Raw genomic sequence first — 19,588 nt, forward strand, 5'->3', positions numbered from 1 at the left:
CACCTGCTAACCTCCACATGCCACTGGAAGATAAGTTGGAGGTGGATTCAGTTACTTCCAGTCAACGTTGTATATTTTTGAGGGGATGGGAACAACCAGGGCTATGATCATCTGCTGCAAAGGCAACTGAGCTTTCTTCTTTTTACTTCTTTTTTTCATGATCAGTTCTATAGCCACAATTTAATTTAGGATACTTCATAAATTGTTATCTAAGTACAAGTACTATTGCAGGTACTTTCAGGTCGCTCGCTGCTACCGAGATGAAGGTTCACGGCCTGACAGGCAGCCTGAATTCACTCAGGTAACCAACTCACACTACGTCTCAACCTCTTCCTCAACCCAAACAGCTTGTAGCTGTTTTCCCTTCTGAAGACTTGGTTTCTGCTAGCTTGTGTGCTGCTTGAGGGGTACAACATTGTTTGCTGTGTGTTTCACAGACCCAGCCCTTTGAAGTTAGTGTGGGACATGCACAGAGTGGTTACTGTCCTTGGCTGAGTGCAGGGTCCCAGGTGCAGCAGATGTGGGAACTGTGTTGCAGTCATGATTGTGCTTGATGATGCAATCTCCTCTGGTCCTCCTGGGTCAGGCATCCGATTCCTCAGCCTTGAGATCTCAGGCAGCGTTAGCCTGGTTCATTCAAGGCTTCTCCTTCTGTCCTTGTCATCATTACGTTATACAGTTCTCTGAGGAGATTGTTGCCTGAGTCATCAGGCTGTACGGAGACCATAAGCACATCCTCAGTGTAATACAGTCATGCTATAATTTCATGTAGTATATTGTTCCTTGTTGTGCTGACTTTATAGTCAAGAGCTTCTGCAAATAGCAGTGCAAAGGCAAAACCTGTAGCTAATATGGAATCCCCCTCTTGTTTTCTCTCTTAAGATAGACATAGAGATGTCATTTGTAGATCAAGCTGGGATCCAGAGACTAATAGAAGGCCTCCTGCAATATTCCTGGCCTGAGGAAAGAGGCTCCATTGCAACTCCTTTCCCTTCAATGACGTATGAGGAGGCACTGGCTGCCTATGGGACTGATAAGCCAGACACGCGTTTTGGGATGAAGGTGAGGGTTTGCCCATTGGAAATGTGCAGCTTTTCCTTTCTGTTAGTATTTTAATAATCTTTGGGTCATGTATATGTGATTGGTTGGGGTTCTTAATACTGTAATTCACACAAGGTGTCTACCTGTATAAAGAGCAATGACAGGATAATCATCTTTTGGGAAAGAGAGGGTTTGATTTAGTTACCTGTGGAAAATATGTTTGAAGAAAAATTTTTGAAAGATAGAACTGTCTTAGGAACGGAAGCCCATAAGACATACAGTGCTTTCACCTGCTGCACTCCAAAGCATACTTCTGGTGAGCACACTTCATGAGATGGGCTTCTCCAGCCTGCTAGTGGCCTGAAGATAGTTTCAAGATACTGCAGTTGTGTGCATACACTGTTTGTATATGAAATAAGAGTATGAAAGTACGAAATAGGAATATTGACAAGTGTATTAAGAAGAACAGTGCTGAAAAGCAAGAAAGCTTCTTGTATTTTGCTAGGAATTAATTATGGGGATTTCTTTTTCTCAGTGTACGGTTCTCCTCACTGCGGTAGGATGTCATCATCTCAACCTTAGGTTTTCCTGGCTGTCTTGCATTTCTGTTTCTGCAGTGCTGGACTTCCTAATGGTTATTCCAGCTTGGCCCCATTCATTTCTTTCTGTGAACAGTCTGATTTCTCTAAGCAAAGGAATGATGTCCCAGGGAATGGTGTTGAAGGTGTTAAGACACAGGTGCAGGATTTCTGCTTCATGTTTCTACCACCACTGATTTTCCCTGTGAACTCTCCCTTCTCAGATAGTGGATATCAGTGAGTTTCTACAAAGATTGGACATTCAGTTTGTGCAGAACGCACTCAGTTACCCACGTGGCACTGTCAAAGCCATTCGTATCCCTCAGGGAATGGTAAGTGATGCTTTCAGATACTGCTTGTGGTTTATGTGAAATAAATAATATGCTGGTTTGAATTTTTTCATTGGTATGGAAGTGTTCCTTTCTATTACTGGGGGAGTGGTGCCCTTCAGGGAATTTGGGATTGATTGTAACTGATGTCAGGTTGGGCTGAGTGGTGTTAGAATGGAGATGATCAGGTGACAGGAGGAGGAGAGGAAGAGAATATTGCTGCAAGATCCCTTGAGGATAGGGAAGCTTCTCTGGGATTCAGCTTCCTTTTGTCAAGGATGGCTTCTGATAATGCATCTCAATAAGAAATTATGCCCTGTGGCAAGAGATTGAAGTAGAGCCAGGTGTGGCACAGCTCTGTTCTGGGCTAGTGAGAGAAAGGTCAAGTGGTTACACGCCCTTCTCATGTTTGCTTTTGCTGCATTTGTGGGCACAACTCCTGTCTGGTAAAGAGAATGTCATTGACCAAATCCAAGGCCAACGATAAATGTAGAAGATTGACACAGCTATCTATTTTGGCAGGGAAGCAGATTTAATTCTAGCTGTGGGCATCTTTGCAGCTTGGACAGTATGGAAAAAAAATCCACTAAACAGTGTTTTATTTGGGGAATAGGATTTTCTGACTTTTTTTCTTGGAATTCCTTTAGTTTTAGCACAAAGTGCAAGTTACTGGCTTCCCACAAGAGGGCACTAAGGTGTGTGTTTGAGCAAAACAGAAGTGGAAACTCGAGCCTCTAAACATTGAGTAGCTGAAGAAATCAAGGTCTTGACACAGGTCCTCATTTACTGCGTTTCTTCTCCTGTGAGAGTCAGCCCGGTTGGTTTCCCTCTGTTCCTCCAAATTGGGCTTTGCCTTTGCCATGAATAGTGTGGTGTTACAATCTTGTTTCTGCATGGTACAGGCAGTTAGCTGACACGATCTGACTCTGACCATCTACATCTGATTTGTGAGGAGGAAGAAAAACTGCAGCCAGATATGCAGTCTAGAGGGGCCCCTGCCTGAAAGGAGCCCGTGGAGAAGATGCCCAGCTGCAGCCTAGTGCTGTGGGCCCTGTCCTTTTCCACAGCCCTCAGAAGAACTTGTACTAGAAACAAAAGAACTTGAAGTTTGGAAACAACTCAGTCGGTAGAATTGAATCCTGGGTAGGCTTTCCGTAGATTTTGCTGATGTTTGTGTTTTGTCTTGCTCTTTCCTCAGAGATACCTTAAAAATAAAGATTTGGAGTCATTAAAGGAGTCTGCAAAATCCCAGTTTAACCAGGTGAGACAGAAACACTACTGAGGCATTGGAAGTGGTGAATGACAAAGTGTGTATAAAGGCACTTACAGGCAGAGGAAGGTAGAAGAACAGTTTTTAATAGCGGAGTCAGTGCCTGAGCATGTGATGCTTCAAGACAAGAGAGGGCAGCACTGGACTGAACATATTTTTGTCTTTCTTTAGGAAATCATGGAAATTATCTGCAGGCCTGATGGAAGCTTAAAGTCTCTGCTTACAAAGTTTCTTGATGAGAAGCAGCAGTCAGAGCTTATCCAAGCACTGAACATGCAGGTGGACGATGTGGTACTGCTGGCAGCTGGTGAACACAAGCAAGTGGTAGGAAGCATTTCTTGGGTGGCTGTGCGAGTTGAATGTTGCTAATGATGGCTTTGATGTTATCTGACCTTAGTCTAATTCTTCTTATTACTAAAATAGGTCATAATCTAATTCTGTATTTCTCTGAAATAGAAGCTATAGCAATAGCAAATAATTCATGAAATATACATCTTACTTTTATTTCCCCTAGTCACATTCGTAACTGAAATGAAGGCTGGAATAGAAAAGAGCAACAAATCAGTGCCTCCTTTTCTCTCACTTAATTTTTAAAACATCAAACAGATTGGAAAACAAGGTCAGCTGGGTAATTTTGTCTTCTGTAAGTAGATGACAAGAGTGAAGCACAGCTGCTTATTAGCAGCAGTGATGGGAGATTCTCTCCCTACCCGTCTCTGTATTCTTGCGAGCAGATGTTGTTTCCAGGCATTGGTTTATGACTAGGCATCATGCTTTTCTTGATAGCCAAAACTGTCATATTCTTTTTCTGTGCCTTCATTTTTCTGTCAGCAAAGTACAGATCTTACCTGTGCTCCCTCAGTTAATCCACACTTGTCTAGAGCTTGAGATTAGTCTATGAAGGATCTGTGAAGATGAAACAGTTGGAAGCAAATGGACTGTCCAGCTCCTTACTTGGTCTTTGTCAAACCCTGGAGCTGCTGCTGCCTCAGCAGGAAGGTGATATCCTTCAGGATACAAGGCAAAAATGTTCAAGGCAACAATACATTACAGTTGATGCTGTCTGTGATATTGCCTTTATGAAACACTCCTGCCCTGGTCGGTGTTTGAGCAACCTCCCTGATAATAAAACTGTTGCATCTCATTCCTTACTTTCTCTTTTACAGTGCTCTGCATTAGGAAGCCTACGGTTGGAAACTGCTAACCTCCTTGAGGCGGCTGGGCTGGTTCTCCGTGATCCTACAGCTTTTCACTTTCTGTGGGTGGTGGATTTTCCCCTTTTCCTCCCAAAGGAAGAGAATCCCACTGAACTGGAGTCTGCTCATCACCCCTTCACTGCCCCTCATCCTTCAGATACCAGCCTCCTCTATTCTGATCCCACAAAGGTAACTAATCTTGTGTCTGTCATGCTGGCTTTTCTGTGTATCATGGAAGACTAGGCAGATAAGAGCTGTTTTTAGTGTAAAAAGAGATGTTTCATGGAACTGACTGCATATTGTACATGTTTGTTTGCAAGAGATGCTTCCAGATTACACTGAGTGGCAAATATACGTGTGTGCCCTGAAAAAAGGGATTTAAAGGCAACAGTGGTGAGGAGCCTTATGTTCTGACCCATCCCATGTTGCTTCAGGTTTTGATCAACTTAGCAAAAGGATTTGTACTGTTCCCACATCTGTCAGCCTCAGTCCATGCCTCTGGTAGGATTGGTACCTGAACTTCAAGGGACGATTGAGAGAGCAGTGTAGCATGTCGTGGCTTCGTTCCCGGTGCCTGCTGTCTGTGTGCAGGTTGTGGTTGGATGCAGCTGCGCCCCAGCCTTGCTAAGGTGCTTGTTCATGTCTTTCTGCAGGTCCGTAGCCAGCACTATGACCTTGTGCTGAATGGCAGTGAAGTTGGAGGTGGCTCCATCAGAATTCATAGTGCAGAACAACAGCGTTTTGTGCTGGAGAAAGTGCTGAAGGTAACACCTGCAGAGGTCTCTAACATTCTCTTGGAGATTTAAAGGACTAATTAATTCAGATACCCATTCCAAATTCCCAAAGAAACACTTTTGTGCTTCTCAAGTAAAGAAATGTAGCTCCTAGCTCTGAGCAATGGATGACTTCACCATACCTTCACCTTACATTGCTAGCAGGAGGAGCATTGCTTGTGCAGTGTCACTTCTTATGTAATTTTGCAGGAGAATTCTGAGGTCCTTTCCCATCTGCTTGAGGCTTTGGATTTTGGAGCTCCACCTCATGGAGGAATTGCTTTAGGTAAGTGTTCTCTAGCTTTCCAGATGCAGGTGTCTTGTGACCTTTTTTTCTCCCTTCGTTAGATCCCAAGAACAAGCCTCATGCTTGTTAGTCATGTCTCCTGACAGAGGTGGCTGTTCTGGGGTTGCAATTTGGCACACCAGTGTGGTAACATTGTGGGCTTACACTGTGCTTCCATCTCTGGCTGCTTTGTAGAAGGAAAGAGGTCTCATCATTAAGTGCAGAATATTTCAGTGTTCCTCCCCAGCATCAGAGTGATCTAGTTCTTACGCAAGGGCCATATCACATACTGTTGGCTCTAAGGATGACTCTTATCAGCTGTTCTACAAATAGTGTATTCATTAAGATTAGGTCATACTTACTCTCATTCCTGTGCAGCCAGAACAGGATCCCTGTACTGCGTGTCCAGAGGCCTGGGACAGCATGGTACTTTGTGTTTCACACCCTGGGTCACTGTCACAGCCTTGCCCTCTGCTTCAATCTCACTTCCCTTCTTCCATATCTGTTTTGCTTACTAATTTAGATAATGTCAGATTTTTTTTCTCCAAGTACCCTGCAAATTTGTGGTTTTAAAAAAGAAAAACACTCTCCTGCTACAAAAAAAAAAAAAAAGAGAGCATTTTAACCTGTGGTCTTCCAGTGTGATTTCCCTCTGTTCAGTCATCCAGAGCCTCTTGTTCTTTCTGAATTCCTCCTAGTTGTTGTAATCCTTCAGAACTGGCTGATGAAGAGCTTTGAGCGGTTAAGCAGAGCCCTGACAGTGTACCTGCCTCTTAGCTGCCCTGGTTTTGTTACGCTGCTGTGGTGGTTTAACCCCAGCTGGCAACCAAGTGCTGGCTCACTCTGCTCTGCTCCCTGCTGCCCCCCTGCCTCCCCCGAGGGAGGGGGGTTGAGTTAAGAACAATTTAATAATTGAAATAAAATAAAAGAAGCAATAATAATAATGAAAAGGAAGCAGAAGGGGAGAAGAATAAAATCCAAAGGGAAGGAGGGGAAATAAAGCCAAGTGATAGACAATACAGCTGCTCACCACCCACCGATCAATGCCCAGCCAGTCCTCAAGCAGCAGTCTGCAGGCCCTGACCAGCTCCCCCCGGTTTATATACTGAGCATGATGTTCTGTGGTATGGAATAGCCCTTTGGCTAGTGCAGGTCAGCAGGGCTGGCTGTGTCCCTTCCCAGTTTCTTGTGCCCCTCCAGCCCTCTTGCTGGCAGGACCTCAGAAACTGAAATGTCCTTGACTTAGTATAAACGTTACCTAGAAACAACTAAAAGCATCAGTATGTTATCAGTGTTATTCTCACACCAAACCCAAAACACAGCACTGCACCAGCTACTAAGAAGAAAAATAACTCTAAGCCAGCTGAAACCAGGACAGCTGTCTGCAGAGGCGCTGTTTCTGGCTTGCAGGCCTTGGTGTGTTGCAGAGGTTTCTGTAATATTGAAAAGCTTGATTTTGCTAGGGCCGTATTTGCTAGGGTCATATCCAATATTTGCTAGGGCCCTAAGTCAAGTGGTTCACCAATTTATTTTCTACTTCTAGGACTTGACAGGCTGATCTCTCTCATCGTTGATGCTCCAAGTATCCGAGATGTCATTGCTTTTCCTAAATCCTTCAGGGGACGAGACTTGATGGGCAATGCTCCAGACTATGTCACTCCAGAAGAACTAGAGCCATATCACATCCAGGTTTCCTGGCCCCTTGCAGATAAAGAGGCAAAGAAAAACTGACTTAAAGCCAGTGGTGTAATGTAAGCTGATCTGTTTAACCAGAGGTGGTTACAGCTTCTGAATACTAGAGTTCAGTTCTGAAAACCATCAACTGGCAGTTTCAGGATTGAGTGGGAAATAGATAGCTCTCTGATAGGAATTCACTTTTGGGTTGGTAATGGGGAGAAGTAGAAATGCAAAAGAAAAGAACATAACTTTAGCATAGGATATTGAAACTGTTGGCTTTGAGGTACGATATTGGAGGGAAGATGGGATCTATTTTATTTTTTTTATTCACTGGCCACATTTTACATGTCCCTTGTAAAGTATTATTCCTCCCATCTGGCGGAGATAGTGTCAGCTTCCCTGGCAAGGTGGTTTGTATTCCTGGTGATGGTTGGATCTGGGGACTGTTACAATAAAGCAGTGCTGTGCTGGGCCAAGAGCTCTGGACACTTCACAGCAAAACTTTAGTGCAGCCAGCAGCTTGTCTCATGTTGCAGGATACAAGATCATCCAGAACTTGCCATGAGGAGTTCACGTTCAGCTGTGTTCTCTCCTCAAAGAGGGGGAGGGAATTGTTCGTAATGTTTGCAACAGTTGTCTTAGTAACGCTAGTCGAAGAGGTGATGATCTGTCTTCGGGGCCTGTGGTCCTGGTGCTTTTCAGCACACTAATTCTGAAGTTTGTATGTTTGTAAATAAAGTTTATCAAGTTTATCTGGCCATGTGGTTTTGACTGAGCTTGGCTTTGGACTTTCTCTACAAGAGCAAGCTGCCAGGTTTTCTTTGTGACCCCTGATCCCTCCAGAAGGTGAGAACTGTGACAGCATAACAGGGTTGCCAGTCTTCTGTAAATTCTGCCAGGTTCTGCAAGTCTGCTGCTACAGTGGCAAGTGAGGCAGCACCAAGTTCCTCACAAGTAACTGTTCATCCCTGTCCCGACCAGAACAGCTACAGTGCAGGAGCGTACAGAGCAGAGCACCAGCTCTAGCAGCATCCTACCAGACCAAGCTACTAGTGTTGGCAAGCCGCCTGCAGAGGCACTCCCCTAGGTGGTGTTAACTCTGTTTGGCTTGGAGCAAGCAGAGAATTGGTGTGGGAGGAAGGAAGGAAGGTGTGGGAGGAAGGAAGGAAGGTGAAGAAGCTGAGGGAAAAAGAAGGAAGAGGTTACCTGAATAAGCTGGGAAGATGGTGCAAAGGAAGGAATGGGAGAGCTACTGTGTCCCAGTTGGGCAGAACAAGCAGGAGGCATCTCCTAGTGCAGAAGGAAGACTGCAGTTCTTGTCTGAGCTGATGCTGAACTCCAGCTGTCTGCAGGAGATCCTATCCTGCAGGTTCTAACAGATTCTGGGCTGCTCCAAGGGTTATCAGCTAATTCAGCCTCCACATTGTGGGATATCATGTGGTGGTACATACTGTTGGGTTGGTTGGTTTTTTTTAAAAAAACCTGGACTATCCTGTTGGTAAGAAACACTAAGTGAGGTCATCTTAAGGTTGGTTGGTTGGAGTACTTTGTACAGACTAGAAGTACTATCCATAGACAAGTAACAGTAGAGCTGACTTGCTGCTGTTTTGCAGATTGTAAGATGGAGCTCTGTGTGTGAAAAAGAAATGTTTCTTATATTATGATTGCTATCATTAGTCTTGGAGCATGACTATTAAAAAAAGCCAGAAAACCAGCACAATCCTGCATATATGTTCACATTCATTCTAGTCAAACACTATGAATACCTTAGTTTTTTCCCTGAGCTATTCATTCTTGAAATTAATTCACCTTTGTTTACTTGGGTTTTTTTCCCACTGAGTAGAAGTTGTCAATAATGGAATGAGGATCAGTTTTCAGAGAGAAGCTGAGCTGAAAATTGGACCCCAAGCAGATCCACGTTAAAATAATTTTTTAAATTTTTGTTGTTTTTGCAGGGAGGAGAGTCATCTTATGAGAGTTATACCAGATTTTTTGTTCCCTTAACTTGTAAGCGATGCTATGGAATACAAGGCTATATGTATCCTATTCAGCCTGCTTTTTTTAGAGGATGCTGGATTTTGTTGTTTATTTTCTTTACTAGTAGTGAGATGAAGATTGGCAGGGAATTTGCTTGAGGATCATCTGTGTTCCTAACACAGGGATGTCAGAGGCTTGTTTGAGGATATGGAATCGCGGAAAATACCATTTACCCTAAAAAGTTCATTAATCCCCCCCAGACTTATTAACAGTAACTGTAAGCATAATGTGCTGAAGTTTTTATTTTTAATTGTGAATTAAGGAGTGCTGTATCATCTGGTTAGTAACTGCAGTTCTTTTAAATTAGGATTATCAACCTTTCCGAGGGTAACTGATGCTCTAAGAGGTTTAGGCAGAGATGTAACACTGCCTGCAACATTCTTCTTGACTGCAATTGTTAAAAGGTGAGCAAGCTGTCCCTGAGGCGTACACATCCCTCTTGAGCAAGCTGTTTATTGTGCTGTTTGTTTACCTGCTGCTATATTAAGGACTCACCACAGCTAGAAGTGTGTGGCACAGCCACGCTTAGCTACAGGGAAAAAAATACAGCAAAACGTGTCATTGGAGCTGCTGCAGTCCTGCCAAATTAGGTCAGTGAAAAAGATGTATCCCAAATTTATGCAAGCCATCTGTGCTTGGATTTGTGAATGAAGGTGGCTTACAAGTGTGGGAATTTGCCAGTGGTTGTGTGAATGTTGCCACAGAGAAGACATTAATCTTTTTGGTTTTCATAGAGTGTAAGGTTTCACTTGGGCTTGTAGGAGCCTGATCTACAGAAAGTCATTTTCAAACCACCTTCTAGTTGGCACACTTAGCTGCGTATTTTGCTATAAGCAAGAGTAGGCAGGTGTTACAAAGAAATACGTGGAAATAAGGGGTGGTTGTATTGCAGAGCAGTATCTCATGTTTGTTGGGGAAAAGCTGCTGGCCTCTTATCCCGAAAACAGATGTTAAAACTACTGCTTAAGTTCAGCACAATGTCCATCAGAAACACCTCCTGAAAATAAGCCACAGCATAACCACGAACTACAAGCTTTCACAGAGCTCTTGTCACTTCTATCCTCTTGTTTTCCTGTGTGAGACAAACCTATGGAAAAACGTTGCTGTTGGCTATGCTAGGAGGTGCAAAGTCCTGGACTCCTCTGTAAGAGTTAGTCTTTCAGTGATCTTTCATTAGAGGTGTGGTGTGTAAGAACAAAAGGCTGGTGGAGCTGTATTGCTGCGTGGTTTGGGTTGGTTGGATTTTTTTTTCCCTTCCTCACGCAGCACAAGTCTCCAGGCCCAAGCTGAACTAGCTGTGTAAATCTGCTCATCAACTTAATGAGAGTCTAAAGTCCTTGAGGGTGCCTTTGTACTACTCCTTTTTGTCCAAAGAGCAAGCAGTAACACAGCTGTGTGTGCAGACTCCTCTCTGTGTTGCAGGTACTAAGCAGGTCAGCTGTTACCAGAAGTGCCCCCGGCACACAGAGCATCCTCTTGCACTACAGTGTGTATGCATGTACAATCAGTAACAAACTCCCTATCATTAACTGCTTCCAGATTCCTGCAGTGATTTCCACATTGTGACTCCTCTGCTCGCTCTTCAACTACTTTTCAGTGTGTGTGTATATATGTGATGGACAAGAGAGCTGTCTGGCCTCTGGGAACTGTATCCGGAGCAGCTGGCTTTGTTGGGAATAGGATCACCAGCACAGGTGCTGCCTGGGGATTTGTTTTGGGTTTTTGCTGGTATGGATCAGCTTGTGATGGTTGAATGTGTTCTCTGACGCAGTCTTCTCAACTCCAGAGAACTTAATGACACTCCTATATGGGATGTGCACATCAGAGTGGGTGACAGGGCTGTACAAGGAGTGCTCTCGCAGGAGCTAGAGCTGTGTGTAAGGCCTCTGTACTCCTTTAAACCCGCCAGCTTGCTGATTTTCTTCTGTTAAGTCTGAACAAAACACCAGTAAAATGGAGAGACGGTTTATTCCCCACCTGTAGGGCAACTGGCTCCATGTATGTTTCAGTAGATTTGACTGGAACAACTCTCTAGTAGGTTTATACTGCCCTTTGGGAACATTAGAGATAACTTTCTGGTGTGTTTCAGGGGCGGTTTTCCCCCCTTCCAGAACTGGAATGTAGCATGCTGGTGAGATTTTCAGCAGCTACAGTGTGTTGGTTGGTGGGTTGGTTTTTTTTCTCCCTTAAAGGTTTCCAAGCCTATCCAGAAGATTTCAGGTTGGGCCAAGCTGGGGAGAGACTGCAGCGTTTGATTTCAGCCACCCCAGATGGCTTGGGTGGATTTGGCTGTGAGGGTTTTGTACAAAAACTGGCATAAAGACAGGAACCGTTTTCAGAACTCAAGCTGGAGTTTAATCCTGTATAGTGCCGGTATCTATCTCCCTAGAGTTAGCTAAATTACAATATAGCTTCACAGCAGCTTTGTGTAATCCCATGCCGCAGATACTCAGAGGTTCAGGGTGCTGATTAATTCCCAGTTCTGTTGAGAATGCACCACTGCTATGTGAAAACGCTACAATTTGTAACAAGTCAGCAAAAAGAATGGTTTCAGCTGTTTGCAGCTGGATTTGTACCCACCATTTTACCCCAGGGGGAAAAGGGGGGGACTACTGCTCTGTACCACCACTCTCCTGTAGCCTGAGTCTGATGGAAGGGTGTTTTCTGTTTTGGAGGGATGGGGACCTCAGCTCAGACTCAGTGTGGTGAAAGCCAGAGGATGTTAGTTGGGTGTGTAAAGCTACTCCTGGTGCCAGACTGTACACTCAACCCGGTGTTGCTGCATGTCAGCGGGAGGTTTTGCACATTCGTGTTGTGCGCCTCCAACCCCAGGAAGGCGCGAATCTGCTGCTCTGTACTTCACCAGCATCTCTTCCTCTGGGAGGAATGGAGCAGGTATGGTGTCGGGGGATGCTGCGCTGACGGCCAGCATCTGGTGCATACAGCCAGCCTCCGAAAAAGTCTGTAATGGTAAGAGCAGAAGGATAAGGAGAGCTTATGCTCTCAAATGTAAGGGTTTTATTTTTCCCCCGGCTTACTGTACACCTTTAGTTGCTTGCACAATGATTTGTTTTGACCAGGCTCGCTTGCTGTTGGCAGGTCCATCCCCAGCCACCTGGTGAGGATGCTTGGGGTGCTCTTCAGCCCAGGTGTCTGCAGCAGCAACGCAGGCGCAGACAACTGACAGCCACCTGAATGGTACTGGGTGGAAATCCCCCGTGTGAGCTTCACGTGATTCCACTCTCAGTGTTTGGACTCTTATTTTAGGCTTGTGTTCTAGTTTGTTAGTTGTTTTTTTTCCCAAAGCATTGTTTTACGTAATTAAAAAATGTTGATTACGTGCAGTCACCAGCTGCGCCAACCACAATTTTTCAGCAGAGCCCTGTGACAGATGTATTCAGATGGATTGGTCACATTTGTCTCTAATAATCCATCGGGCTCCAGCTTTCTTGTTATGCTTTGATAGCCATTGTGTCTACTGTAATGCTAAAGTAGAGTTGAAGAAAAGTGTTATGCGCAGTTTCCCCATTAGTTTGGTCATATTAAAAATATATTTTTATTTCTGTAATCATGAATTCTGTTGAATTATGGGTTTTTCCAAAAAGTACTTCCTCTCACTTAATTTAAATCTCTCATTTGGTCATTTCACCAGGTACCTTCCCATGTAGGTTATTAGAAGGAACGAATACTCAGATTTCTTCTGTGTTCTCCATTCTGCTCATCATTTAATGAATTAATATCCTCTGTTTTTCAATCGCATCAATTTTGAGTTGTACCATTTTAGGCAGTTTCACCTGCCTTCCTGGGGAGATCATTGCATGCTCCCAGCAGGGACTTTCCGTACACCCATCCACAGCTGAAGTGGCCAAAAGTTGATGCTGTTGTAGGCTGGTGGGCGTAATTTTTTCCCCATACATGTTACTGTTCGTATTTATCACCCTTCCCTTTCTGCTCTATACCATGTAAAGGTACCAGAGAACATTTTTGGTGCAAAAATTAGTATTAACTGTGCACTTCAGGTACTATTTTAAAAATGATAAATCATCAGAAAGGTTACAAAGTACCTGAAAAAGAAAGCAGCAAGCTTTGGCAACACTTTGCTCTTTCCCAGCTAGCAGGAATATACAAAGTGAATGATAAAAACATTTCTGAGAACAGTTAGTACAAGGGGCATGTGTGGTGGCAGTTTTCTCTGGAACAACAATCACAGTGTACTATTGGTTTGTTTTTTTTTTATATTATCTTCTATTTGGAGAGTGATAGATGTAAACCACTCTGCCCTGAGAATTTTCCTTGTTTGCTTAGCAATTTTGGGAAAATTGTAGCTGAAGGCTTCAGCCTTTTGATGGTGTCCCTTGAAATGCAGGCTCCTCATTTGTCATCTACTCATTTTTTCTTGTCATTAGATTTTTATTTGTGTATACAGAAAAAGACGTCCAGTACAGTTCTGTAAAAGAAAAGCCTTAAACGTCTGTTTTTCTTGTAGCATGAACAGAACTAATTTGACAGCAATTACAGTGCCAGTGCTCGGAGTGGGGTGGCACCGAGTGACTCTCATCCTTTCAAACTGCATCACTTCACTCTGAGTGGCAAAACAAGTGTCCAGAGCAAAGCGGGTGTGATATTTCTCATGGGTGATACAGGCCCTGGTAGCTGTAAAATGCCTTTTTTTTTTTTTTTTCAGATCTGTACATATCGGAGAAATGGTAGGAGAGGTGGGTGGATGACAGATCAAGGTCACACAGGGTGTTGTCCCAGAGGGACAGCTCACATAGGAAGCTGTCCCCTAACCTCCTGACCTCCTCCACTGTTGGTGATGTGGACACTGGGATCGAGGGCCCCCTCGGCAAGTTTTCCAATGACGCCAAGCTGTGCGGTGCGGTGGACACGCTGGAGGGCAGGGATGCCATCCCGAGGGACCTTGGCAGCCGTGACAGATGGGCTCGTGCGAACCTCGTGAAGTTCAACAAGGCCAAGTGCAAGGTCTTGCACATGGGTCGGGGCAATCCCAAGCACAAGTGCAGGCTGGGCAGAGAGCGCATTGAGAGCAGCCCTGAGGAGAAAGACTTGGTGGATGACAAACTCAACGTGACCTGGCCCTGAGCGCTCGCAGCCCGGAGAGCCACCCGTACCCTGGGCTGTGTCCCCTGCAGCGTGGCCGGCAGGGCGAGGGGGGGAATTCTCCCCCTCTGCTCCGCTCCGGTGAGACCCCCCTGCAGCGCTGCCTTCAGCTCTGGGGCCACCAACGCGAGAAGGGCACGGACCTGTCGGAGCAGGTCTGGGGGAGGCCACGAAGATGCTCAGGGGGCTGGAGCCCCCCTGCTATGGAGACGGGCTGGGAGAGCTGGGGTTGCTCGGCCTGGGGAAGGGAAGGCTCCGGGGAGACCTTCCAGCAGCACCAGTGCCTGGCGGGGCCGGCGGGGCAGCTGGGGACGGGCTTTGACACGGGCACGGAGTGATGGGACGTGGGGAATGGTTTCAAACTGAAAGAGGGGAGATGAAGATTAGATACTAGTAAGAAATTCTTTACTGTGAGGTTGGTGAGGCACTGGCAGAGGTTGCCCAGAGCATCCCTGGCAGTGCTCAAGGCCAGGCTGGATGGAGCTTGGATCAGCCTGGTCTGGTGGGAGGTGTCCCTGCCCAGGGCAGGGGGTGGAACTAGGGGATCGCTGAGCTCCCTTCCAACCCAAACCCTTCTGTGAGTCTTTAAAAGGAAAAAAAGCTGGAGTTTAAATAAAAAGTACTCTCTCATATTAATAGTAAAAGTTTCAAAAAGCAACTCTAGAAGGCAAGAGCTTGATTTGGATGTTTAGGATGTCTTGTAAAAATCCCAAGAATGCTTTAAATAGAATTTAAAGTGAAAGCATATAAAGCCATGAATTCTCATTTCATATTTTCGCTGTTAATACCATATAACTATAGCCAGATCCAGGAGAAAAAAAAGATCCTTTTAATGGGAAGAGCATAATTTTATCCCAGCTGCCACAGAAATACACAGGACCAAGCTCTGCCCGCAGCTGCCTTTGGAGATAGCTTGCTGGTTTTAATGCATTTGCAGGAGCCACAGGAAGAAAATACCTGGCGTGCTGTTACTAATTTCATTTGTGGAAGATGAGATAAATGTTAATGAATACAAACAACCATTACCTGCAGACTCACTGGTTAAATAACTATGCTGACTAAATTAATATACAAAAAGGTACTTTGTAGTCAGGATAACATTCAGCTGGAATAATACTTTCTGAAAGGCAATTTCTGCAAGTTTATCATTTTATTAACTCTACCTGAAAAACCTTCGGTTCGAGTTGTGAGCCTGCAGACCTTTTTTCTTCACATCAAGGTCATTTCCATCCCTCTCTTCGGCTCCTCACTGCTTCCTTGGCAGCACTGATCAAAGCCTTTGAGGGATGCCCGGTGAGCAGCCCTTCATTATTTCACCTGGGATCGGTTTTTGGATCCAGCACACACCGCATGGCCTCGTAAGCAGCTGCTGCAGCTCAGGTGAGGAACAGGAGTAAGTGACTGAGGTCTGGGGAATGTAGGAATGAGCTGGCTCTGAAGTAAAAATAACGTGCAGTTAATTCATGCCGCCACCTTGTGCTTAAAAAGATTTTAAAATACTGAAAAGTGTCAAAATAATCAGAATCTATCATGCAACAGTAGGAAATACTGAAGCTGTTCCTGAAATAGCCAGTGACACAGAAGATTTTTGTGTGTTTTCCTAGGGGCAACTGTTCCCTTTGAAATCATAAAGCAGGTCGCTGTTTCTATTCCTTAGCCTTTCACGGGAGTGTGAACTGAAAGCTGGAAGTGCACCAGGTCTGCCTATATGTATTTTCTGTGAGATATGTATACACACTATGCATCTTATTATGGAGAGCAAACATCATGTAATGTGAAGTGATAGACATTTTTATGCATTTTAACAAATTCATAAACAGAAAATGTCATTTATCATGGAAGTATATATATAGTGTTCATTTATTTATTAAGTATACCTGGAGGATAGGTAAAATTGAGGATGAGAAGTCTCACCAAAGCCTGCTGAAAGGCTGTGTCCACCCCAGTGCAATTAAAGAAGAAACGATGAGGATGCTCAGGAGGGTGAGTTTCTGAACTCGCCTTGCTTTCAACAGCTGGGACTTGAACACGATGCTACAGAACAGTAGGAAGTTTCTACTTAAGCTTAATACTTTTATGACCTCTTTGGCAGCTCTTGCGTTTGACTTGACCTTGCTTTTGAACTGCTGTAGCTTTGTTTTATTTTTGTTTTTGTTTTTCTCCTCCATGGAGCTAGCATGGCTCATGCTAATGTCTTAGATTTCTCTGTCTATGGATGACTCTGATTCCCTTAGTCACTGCGGTTGCAGGCATGGGCAGAAACTTCAGGAGGCAACACTTCCTGACAGCTCCACGTGCTTATCCAAATCTTTTTTCAGAGCACTCTGAGACTATATGAATGGCTACCACGGAACAGTTGGTATTTGTCATTTATAACATTTCATCTAATGTTCGACAGATGGTGTAGTGGACTCTTCTGTATAGCTTGTGTGGCCAAATGAGACTTAATTTCTTTTTCCCCCAGGTTTCTACCTCTTGTGTTACAGTATTACATAATAATATATATTAATAAAAATCATGTATATATAATATATATAACTACAAAAAAAAAAGTATTACAGCTTGGTTTCTTCCAGGTTGCATAACTCAGGGCTTGCCTCTGGAGCAAGGGGACTGAGCTTTTGGTGACAGTGACCTGAAGTGCCACTACTAAATGAGTAGCCACAATTCTCCCTTTGTAACTGTGGGATTTGTTTCTATCTCTAAGCCTGCAGGACAAATGCTTTTTTAGCTTTGTCGTGATCCCTTAATGTAAGAAATACTTGTTATGGCTGTGACAGCCCTTCCTTTCAGTAGTCCTGGTAAGCACGACAAGAGCAGGTCAGCACTTCCTTGCTTCTCTTCATACTATTGATGTATGTGTGGGGGATAATCATGGGAACAGAAAGAACTATTGAAAAAATGTCAAGAAGGCCAAAGTGTTTAATGCATTATTTTTTCATACTAGTCATCATTAGAACGTTCAAGAGAAAGAAGTGCTGACTAGCACTGCTGGTGATAATGACAAGGAGGTGGGATCTTTGCTTAGAATACAGGGAAAAAATGCATTCAAGGGGGCTTTCAGGATATCAGGTGGTCTCAAGCTGTCTGGGTGTCAGGAATTTTAATAAAAAGTTACCTGAAGTTATTTCAGAATGATTTGTGGTGATTGAGGTGCTTAGAAGCATGATTTGGTGGTGATCTTGGCAGTCCTGCGTTAATGGTTGGACTCAATCTTAATGGTCTTTTCCAACGTAAACGATTCTATGATTCTATGATTTTTGACAAATTATGGCGGATGGGTGAGGAACCTGACTGCTGTAAAAGCCATGCAGTACCTATCTCTAGAAGGAAGGAAAAGATGACCCGGGTAATTACAGAGTGGTTTAATTTTCATTTGCAGAAGAAAAAAAAATCTGAAACAAAAGCAGTCTGGAAGATGATGTTGGACAAGTAAACCACGTGTTTTTTTGGAGGAAAGTCCTCTCAAACCAAAGTAATATCCTCTGACAAGATTAAAAGGTCTCATTACTAGGGAAGAGGCAGTACGTGATAAATACCAAGTCTTTTCAGCATAGTCATACCTAGCGTGACTCTAAGTGAAACTGGGTACAGAATGGTTGGATGATGCTACCCAGGGAGGGGGTGTGTGAATTAAGTGTGCATTTTCAGGTGCTTGTCCCAGGAACATTTCTTTCGGTCTTGGGTGGTGAATAGAAAATGTAGTTTCATATAGTTATTAACAAACCAGTACAAATTTGGATAATTTGTAGGCTGTTGGGAGAGGGATATGGCTGGGATTCAAACCTTGACAAAAGGAGAAATGGCCATGAAAAAGCTAGGATGCCATGCAATGCAGAGAAATGCAAGTCACTGTATTTAAGAGGAAAAAAACCCACCACCCAGTTCTGCAGACAGCAGCAGACCACCGGCTGTTGTGACAGCAGAACTGCTGGTGTTTATACTGGGTCACAAGCTAAACATGAGTCAACAAGCTTGTCCTGTTGTGAAAAAGCAAATACCACGCTGGGGTGTAAACAGCCACGCAGACAGCAAAACACACGTTGTTGTCTCTTCCTTCTGCTCAGCGTGGTGTGGTCTCAGCTACAAAACCTGATTTTTGGGTCTGGAGCTGTGCTCTTGAGGAGAACCTGTGCGCTGCTGGAATTCCCAGGCTGAGATACTGGCCCAGCAAACAACCGCGCTGTTTGCTCGCTGCCTTGTGACTTGGGTGTCAAATGACTCCCTTTGATACAGAAAAGCTGCTTCCCTTCATCTGGGAGCAGGGAAGGCAGAGACTGATGCGCGAGAGCTGGCCGGGTGAACAAATTGGGTTTCCTTCTCGGTATTGCGCGTGATGCTGTCCCAAAGCTCCGCTCCTGGCCCGTGCAGTTACACTGGTGTGCTTCAGTGGTTTGTTTTACATTTGACTGCTTCCTCTTCTTTAGTAGGTGTTGGTGTTTTCCAAGAGGGAGAGATACTGATATTCAGGTAGTTGTGAAAGTCCATTTTTTTTCTTTTCTTTTCTTTTTTTTTTTTTTTTTCCCTTTACTTAATCTTACTGTGTATTTCTCTCAGATGTAACCTTACAGACCCAGTGGATGATTGTGTTCCCAATCCTGGATTTTTTTTAAGAGCAGAGGGACTGTTTACATTGTACCTGTGCATATTCTGGGTGCTGCCTGAGGTCCACTGGACCCCTGGAACCTTTGTAGGCGGTCTGGGCTCGGGATCATCGGGGTCTGGATCAACTTCGCTTGTCCATGCAGCTGTGGGGACTTGGGAACATCCCATCTGCCTGCTGTCAGGCAAGTGGTGTCTTTGCAAAGGCAAATGATGGAAAACCCTGAAATATAACCCTCTCTGTGGGTCACCTTCTTTGGATGTCTTTAGCCATGCATAAGGAGATGGCACAGCTTGGCTAATAAATAGAGCTTTATGGCTTTTAACACACAGCGAGGACAGGCAGGTTTTAACAAGCCACCGCACCGAGTGCCAGTAGGAGCTGCTAGACCAGGCGTTAGTATGCTTCTACCCTCCTCACCCTAAGGCATCCAAAGAGCCTTTGCTGGCCCCGTAGGCACTGGCAGGAGCAGAAATGTTGGTCTCCAGTGCTCCCTGCAGCAGATCCTTAATGGTGCTCATCTGCTGTCTTCTGCCTCTGTATTTCCTATAGAATTTTCAATATTGATGTTGTCCTCCTTGAATTTTTAAACTACCAACTTCCCTTGCTGCAGCAACTCTGTAACTTTGTCTTACCTGGTCGAGCTCTGGTTTATATCTTTTTTCACTTCTTGGCAA

At 44.4% G+C, this 19,588-nt stretch overlaps 1 protein-coding gene across 5 annotated transcripts in view; it reads left to right on the plus strand.

Moving 5' to 3' along the window:
* The window catches only part of DARS2 (aspartyl-tRNA synthetase 2, mitochondrial), a gene marked incomplete at its 5' end in the record, with an annotated part of 26,628 nt that extends 7,715 nt beyond the window's left edge, over nucleotides 1-18,913 (plus strand). For 2 of the 5 annotated variants that reach the window (XM_080407373.1, XM_080407377.1), the window contains 9 exons: nucleotides 232-301; nucleotides 883-1,062; nucleotides 1,844-1,951; nucleotides 3,147-3,209; nucleotides 3,390-3,542; nucleotides 4,385-4,603; nucleotides 5,068-5,178; nucleotides 5,398-5,473; nucleotides 7,017-7,906. In XM_080407373.1, the coding sequence (XP_080263499.1) occupies nucleotides 232-301; nucleotides 883-1,062; nucleotides 1,844-1,951; nucleotides 3,147-3,209; nucleotides 3,390-3,542; nucleotides 4,385-4,603; nucleotides 5,068-5,178; nucleotides 5,398-5,473; nucleotides 7,017-7,204 (1,168 nt within the window). In that variant the 3' untranslated portion in view covers nucleotides 7,205-7,906. The other 3 variants (XM_080407376.1, XM_080407375.1, XM_080407374.1) reach the window with 3 other exon arrangements.
* Between the last annotated feature and the right edge of the window lie 675 nt (nucleotides 18,914-19,588).

Source organism: Falco punctatus, assembly GCF_963210335.1.
Source record: "Falco punctatus genome assembly, chromosome: 11".
NCBI classification, from domain to species: Eukaryota; Metazoa; Chordata; class Aves; order Falconiformes; family Falconidae; genus Falco; species Falco punctatus.